This window comes from Bidens hawaiensis, unplaced genomic scaffold (genome assembly GCF_021521415.1).
Source record: "Bidens hawaiensis isolate Kalapana, Puna unplaced genomic scaffold, B.hawaiensis_p1.1 tig00074411_1, whole genome shotgun sequence".
NCBI classification, from domain to species: Eukaryota; Viridiplantae; Streptophyta; class Magnoliopsida; order Asterales; family Asteraceae; genus Bidens; species Bidens hawaiensis.
Window position 1 is genome coordinate 34,712 of NW_027502895.1, and position 8,148 is coordinate 42,859.

General features: G+C 28.7%; 1 protein-coding gene across 1 annotated transcript; it reads right to left on the reverse strand.

Moving 5' to 3' along the window:
• Positions 1-3,497: 3,497 nt before the first annotated feature.
• Positions 3,498-5,372, reverse strand: LOC143606338 (peroxidase 45-like). The gene is made up of 4 exons (XM_077082139.1): positions 5,135-5,372; positions 4,852-5,043; positions 4,085-4,250; positions 3,498-3,971 (listed from the first exon to the last, which is right to left on the reverse strand). Exons 1-4 carry the CDS (start codon positions 5,333-5,335, stop codon positions 3,574-3,576), a joined length of 957 nt encoding a protein of 318 aa, XP_076938254.1. The 5' UTR covers positions 5,336-5,372; the 3' UTR covers positions 3,498-3,573.
• Positions 5,373-8,148: the final 2,776 nt, after the last annotated feature.

The following is an 8,148-nucleotide window of genomic DNA, read 5'->3' on the forward strand; positions in this document are numbered from 1 at the left end:
TCTCTTTGTTGTATGATTATGGAATAATGAAGATGTTTATATAGATGCCCAACATATATTATTATAGTTGGTCTTGATTTAAAATATAGATGCATATATGAGTATATTTACTTTTATTGATCATTGTCTCATTCAACCATGGAATAAAATAAGTTTATTCTACTATAATTTAATCATCATTGGTTTATATGATTAATGATCTCATTCAACCATGGAATAAAATAAGTTTATTCTACTATAATTTAATCATCATTGGTTTATATGATTGGTTTATTTGTCAAAAGGAGCATGTAAATATACTTTTAATTCATAATGGGTTAACTAGTCAAAATCCATTAAATTTGGTAGTTATAGTTATGTGTATATAAGATACTAGATTATTATTGGATTTTCTTAAAAACAAAACAAATGCTGCTTTAATATTATTAATAATAATAACTTTTTAGTTTGACACGGATTTTGTGGAACCTTTTGAGGGTTCCAATTCGATTCCAACAAATGTATATTATTTAGAGGGGAGAACAATATTGTTTTAGGATTCAAATTCGAATAAAATGTGTTGTATATGGGTGATAAGTCTTTTGAAGTCTCCTCACATCAGTTTATATCAAAGCCGTTAAAGAAAAGGTTAAGTATGATACAAGCACAATATATGTGAAGTTAGGTCCATTTTTGTCCAACTTATAAATAGTATCAATATAAGTAACAAGAGTTTTAAGGGAGACATTTATCACCACTAATATTTTTCTTTGTCTCACTTTACGTATAATTCTTCATCGATGATGCTCATATTGTCGCCGTTAATGCTCAGATGTCGTAGCCACTTCCTTTTTGTCGTTGCTAAAACTTCCTTTTAGCAACGACATGTGTTTTATTACTAAAATTCTAAATTTTTATGTTTATAACTATATAAGACAGTATAAATTTTCAATTAATATATTTGAATAGGATTGTTTTAATTTCTATATGTAATAATATGCTTCAATTTCAAATATTTTACTAAAATTTATACTCTTAAAATATTTGAATTAGTTTAGAAAGCGAGTAGTTTGGCATGTTACTTTATCTTGTATCCGTTGAAATTACATTGTTTATTAGTTGTATTACTAGACACGTATTTCATAATTTGTATCAGAACATTACCTGTTTTCTTATAATGTATACAATTTTGTTATATTGGCGACTATTTAGAGCATGGTTGCAAAAAATCTTAACTAGGCGTTGATTAATCGCCGATTGATACTGGGTTAATCGCTAGTCGCCACCCCGTTGCTTGATTAATTACTACAACACTGAACACGCAACTTAATGATTGAAAATATATAAACTTAAGAGAAAATTTAAAACTATAATTAATTGAATTAACTTTGATAAAAGGATATTATATATAATATATTAAAGGGGCATTTACATGTTTTTCCTTCCTAAACTTTGAAATTACATATTTCCTCAAATCATGCTTAAAGAACATTATACATTGTGCATTAAAAACTTGTATTTTAGGAAAATATATAATTTCAAAGGTTTAGTAAAAATCCCTATCCTATATTAAATAAACGATGGCTGAAATGTTGATGAAAGGTGGGTACATCAATGTCATAAAAAAGCATTTTACTTTTGATTTAGTGATTTTTATTTTATATTTTAAAATCGAGGAAGGCTGGCATGAAAGTGATAGTAGGATTAGGCTGGACATTGATTGATTAACTCATGTGAACCGATTTTTATATTTAAGATTGAGGTTGAGTTATTGGCATATTTGCTGCATATTATCCATAAATAAAAAGTATTTGTTGCTAGCAATTTGTAGAAATAATAATCTATACTAACTAATAAATGCTTAATAAATATACACTATTACAAAACAAACTTTTATTAACAAAAAGCACCCCCGGTTTCAAAATTTGTTCGTGATCACCGACGACAAAATTTGCCCGTTGATCACCATCAATATAATCAATAAACAAAACGAAAACAAAATCAAAATCCTCAAAGAAAACCGATACAATGGTATTTTTGAAATTATCCAGTGATTTACTGTAAACCAGCAACGAATCTCTAATGAGGGCATGCTAAACATAAAAAGGTGACACTTCTTGGCCTCATTGACAATTGGTTGGTGATTTAGGGATCACCAACGGATAACTACGAATATGATTTCAAATAAGATTTTGCATTGATGGGTAAGAGAAATGCACAAAATAAATTGGCTTATTCAAAAACTTGTAAAATAAAATTGAAAACATATCAAATAGAGATAACCTACATAACAAGCCGTGATCTTATCTAACTGAAATGGCTTATTCGATAAAGAAATTTGTCATCTAAGCAATTAGCTATATTTCTTGAAACACTTTAGGATTCAATTAGCTAGAAAATACTTCTACAAACACAATTGCAAAACGAAGGCAATAAAAAGCTAGATATTGATAAATGTTTAGATAAAAACTATTTGAGAAAAAATGTATTATAAATATAAAAGTTATGTTGAGCATTCATATAAGCATTAGTTATGGGTTATGCTACCCTTCTACACGTTAAATTCAGTCAAAGTAACCAACATAATAACTAACACATAAATTAAATAAAATGCCTTGACCAAAACATTAACTTCGATCAAATTCCTTCCGGGCTACATTGGTGCCTAGTTGCTTTTGCCTATTATTGTTAGTTTTCAATTTCATGACCATTTTAAATAAAAAACTGGTAAGAGATGCCTATATTGATAATTTCCGATATCATATACTACCTTCTAATTGAACCAAAACCTAATGCTTAGGCCTAATCCATGTTAGTCCAATCTTATAGGCCTAAGTTGAAGTTGGTCCACCAAGGTTAGGCCCACCAGACTCTTTTAAATATATATACACATATAGGCTCTTGTATAATATAACACACAATTATGAGCCATAAGTGTGTGTGTTATATTATAGAAGGGCACTTATGAGGCCTTGATTAACTTGAGTATCAAAGTACGGAGTGCCCTCAGAGTTAGAGCGACGACCCTAGCCCTCTAACAAGAATTTTCAGTGGTTGCTATTTGGGTTGCTATCCGATGGGAGAAAAGCCGACATAAAATCACCACCATAATCAGTTTGAACTCTCAGGAGCATCTACCCAAAACTTTGAATTACCATAACATGTTTAATAATGATAATATAATCTAGCTATAACTCTTAATTAAATAACGGTGCGAACTAGTTTAATTAATAATACTAAGAGACGTTTAAAATACCCGACAAGAAGAAAAAAATATATGAGACCTTTTGCCACACCATAAAAGTTTACACACAAGACAACTTACAACAATCACAGAAACTTTATGCAACAAATACCTAAAACTACAAATATAAATGTATACTTTTAACAGCCAGTCACTAGCTAAATTTTTCAATAATATGCAACAAAAATGATAAAATAGTTTGCAACTTATTGATAATATCACAATTCACAAGAAGCATTTATTACTCAATATATTATAAATTACAATCAACATTATTTGTTCTTCAAAAACTACTTAAATTTGAACAACTGTAGCTAGTGAATATTCAAGAATAAACATATTTAACTTTTCTAGTTAACTCTAGTACAATCACGTCTGATTTCACCCTGGTTACCAGTCAAAACCCCAACACGGCCGAGCTTGATCATGGCATTAACAAATGCTTGATTGAAGGCATTTTTGTTTGAAGCAAATAGCTTAACTGTTGGCCTTGATCGGGCGTCCGTGTATAAGACTTGGTCAGAGCTAAACAAGCCCTTCCCTTGTTGGAGGTTGCTATAATACGCGTTGTCAAAAATTTGTGGGGTGGTGGGGTCCATGTTAATAGCAATCCGAGGATCTACATTAACCGGACACATTTGTCTTAGCTGAAGAGCATACTGCCGATTTAGTGTCTGGTCAATTCCAGCCTTTGTGTAAATACGCTTTGAAATGTGATGGCAGTGAGAGAATCCTAGTGTATGTGCACCTACAAAACAATAGTTATAATGAGAAACCCGCACTAAATTATTATATGTTTTAATTAAATGTTAGATAACGTAAACTGCAACTGCTAATTATGTCGTCAATTAATATGTTTACCTGAAAGTGCGATCATATCGGTTTGAGATAGACCATGAGAAGCAAACATGGTGTTAAGTTGGTCTAGATTAAAATCAGGATGTGGGAGTTTATGTTGTACACTTTTTTTGGTAGAGATTCTGCCATCTCTCCTTCCTAATTCTACATTGTAAGATGGCCCACCTGTCTATATATTTAAAAAAAATAAAAAAAACATAGAACAACAAAAAGCATCTTTAAATATTAGAGTTGCAGATTTTGAGCAATTTAATCACAATTAATTTGTACTTAAACTTCTTAATACAAAAAGAAAACCACTCAATTTACAATATATGTAGCAATTTATGAAAATCTTATATAGATATTAAACTTTAAAAAAGTTGACAAAGGAAACATATAAAGTTATTGGTTGCTATTTAGTGAGTAATTTTTTTTTTCAATTTGACTTAAAGTGAACAATTGTGAAACTTGTCTATTATTTATTTATTGTTTTTTTTTCATTCTTCCAAGTTCAATTTAAATTTCAGACTTCCAAGATTTATTATTATTATAAAATTTTATAAAGAAATTAATATTTATTAAAAAAACTTCATAATTTGAAATTAATATTTAAATATTTGAAAGTGTTTTAAGTAACAACCGATCCATTTTAAATCTTTTAAAAAAAGAAAAAAAAAAGAAGAATCTTTTTTGCTGTTGCCCACCACTCATTTTAATGATTTATACCTTTAAAATCATTAAATTTAGGTAAAAAAAAACAAAAACAAAAGTCATGAACAAATACTCACCAAGGCTACAACATCTCTAGTGGCAAGAGCTAAAATATCCGCACAAGAAACTTTATTCCGGCAATTGGGATTGCTGTCAACGGCAGCCTTTGCTTTGATCATGGTGTCGAATCCGTCTCCAGCCAGTGACAAATCGTCATGATGGTCCTTCTCCGCGTTTGCATTTGCCAGAAGAACCGAAGCGTCACATCCCTACATACCATAACATAACATAACATAAGTAATTAATAATATTATCCACATAGAATCAAAGTTCATAAGTGAATATAAAGAATGGACAAACCCGAACAAAACAATCGTGGAAGAAGAGGCGGAGAGTGGCCGGAGCGGTGGTAAACGTCTGCTGGAATTTTTTGGTGACGGCAGATTTGACGATTGATTCGACATTTGGGCAAGTGTTTTGATAGAAGTTTTGACTAAGTTGAGCATATGATGAAGCAAAAAGAAAAGAGAACAACAGCAGACATAGCATATGCTTCTTCATTTTGCTTTTAGTTTTCTATGCTTTAATTAAGATTGTGGGCTATGAAGATGATTAATATATAAGTACCAAGTAAAGTAGTACACATAGATGCCTAAGTATTATTCAATATAAAGATAGGAGAGAGAGAGATAATATGATATATCAATAACAATAATTGGGATAACATGAAAATAAAATTAATCCATTTTTTTTATTTCAAAGTTTTTCAAGAAAGAAATGATTGCAATGTTTATTTATTTATTTATTTTTTTTGTATATTCTGAAATAAAAAAGTAATGAACAAATTATGTTGTAATGCATATATAACCTATACATGTGTAAGCAAATGGTAAGAAACAATTAATATAAATATGAAGAAATTAGTTTGATGGTTTTATGCACATAAGCATAAACATTCAATTTTTATGTATAAGGTAAAAAAATAAAAATGTAAGCCTTTTGATAAAAAGAAAAACTAAACGATTAAAGTTTTTTATTATTTTCTTTTTGTTTTAGCAAAAATTTAGTGTTATGGAATAAATAATCTCACCCTACAGAGATATGCGTACGTACACATAACAACTTAATCCATGACATATTTCTTAGATATCTTTTCTATTTTTTATTTTCTTATATTTCAATCTCCTATTTAAACACATTTGTAACTAACATGTAAGTTAATTTACTACACATACAAATAAGTTTTCGTGTTATTTTATTATGAGCCTTCAGGCTTATAAACATGAAGCAAGAAATAAAGATGCATAAATGTAAAAAAAAAAAGTATAATAAATTTGAAACAATACCGAGTATAGTTTTTTAAAGTTGTTTTTATAATTGGTATAAGTGTAGTTTCACTAAAAACAAATAAATGTGTTCGTAATACACTACTACTTCGTTGAATATAATATCAGGGTGCGGAATTATTTGGTTTCCTATATAAAAGTTAAAATCGTATAAAGAGTTATATATAACTAAAGAATCACAAAAGTAATTCAAAGTGCAAAAAGAGCATTTTAGTTCCTTTGGCAATTATTGATGTAACAATATTTTAACGTGGATATAGTTGGCAATGGCATATAGGAGAGAACTTGTGGACAATTGTTGATTAACTTATGCATTCAAATTATCTTAAAGAATATTTAAAAAAAAAATATGAATGCTTGTCGGAAAAATAATTTCCCATTATGAACTTACTTGTTAGTAAAATATTATTGGTGTTCTTTAAATGTAATTATTTGTAGTTTCGGGATCAAATGCAAATCATTTTTAACATGAAAACAGTGAGAACTAATTTGCTGAAATTATTAAGTTTGTTTTTATAAGTGTTTGCTGTTATTTTTTGTTCGAATTTGTTGATTTCTGATTATGAGACGCTATACGTATTTGTTGATTTACATTTCGTTATTATTATTAGGTTTTTTCTTATGCTGTTATAAACATTTGCTATTATTTTTTTGTTGCTAATTCTGATTCTTTTGTTGTTATTGTTAGGGTTTTTTTCTTTTTTATTATAGAATATTGCTTATGTAGATTGATATTGCATTAGGTAATGTTTCTTACGCTCTCAATTTTGATAGATTGATATTGTTTACTATGTTCTCATAATTTAAACAGATCTTTTCTTTTTCTTTTTTTTTTCCTTTTGGAATTGATAGATAAAATGACAAGACACTTGGATTTTCTAATGGTTACTGATCTACCTAACATTTTTTCCGTATGAACCTTTATAAAGTTTTGCTTTTATTTATAACTATAATAATATTATGTTTAACCATATTTTTAATTAGTTTTACCAAATAAACAAATGAATAAACAGTATTATAATTATTATTATGTGTTTTTAACGTTTGAAATACATAAATATTCCTTATTTCTTTTAGAGTGAAAACAAATATTTTGTTTAACGGGTCAAGATACTAATAATTGATTTATTTAAAGTATTATTGACTTATGACTTAATAATTATAAAGATTCATTATTATCATTACAATAAAGATTAGTATAATTAGTTTGGAATATTGTAAGAAGGGGTCACATGGGATGCTTGATATAGAAAGTTGTAAATAATTATAGCTTGGTTTTAAATTTTAATGTACTGCATGTTATGTTACATAGGGATGAAACTAAGATTATTAACTTATCAGATTCATAAAAGGCTCCATTTCTTTTAAGGATAGACTATGTTCGAAGCAGTTCTTCCTTTCCGGTCATACGCCTCCCTAATCAACTCTCAATCTCTCAACTTAGTGTTGAATTGCATGCATGCAAAAAGAATGTGTAAACTCATTAGATTCTCAAGTGCTAATATCCTAAGCAATTTTTTTTATCATCGAAGACTTCTTGCTTTTGTAGTACTTTTTGATTTTATAATTATTGTACGTTAGTTTGCACAATATCGAACAGCTGTTAATTATTGGTCAGGCCTGCTGTTTGGGTCAATATTTAGACGGCCTTTCTGACATATGCGGTCAAACTTTGAATTTTTTGGGTCAAAGTGTTTTAAAAATTTAATATCACACTTAATGCATTGCTGCACAGATACTACCTCATCTTCATACTGCGACGAGAAAATTACTAATGTTTATGAATGGAGAAGTCTAATATACAAAATGGAAGTAACTAATCCCTAGAAGAATGGAAAGCTATATAGCAGACTAATACAACAGAAAAATGCACCTTTGCAACATACATAAAATCTTTAGTTGGATTAATTTATGGATTTTAAGTATAGACTATAGACTAAAGTATTTTGTTGAGTAAGTGGTGGCTAAAAATTAAAAGCTTGCTTTTCTTTATATGTAGAAGCTTAGAACAGCTTAAGTGAAGTTTTC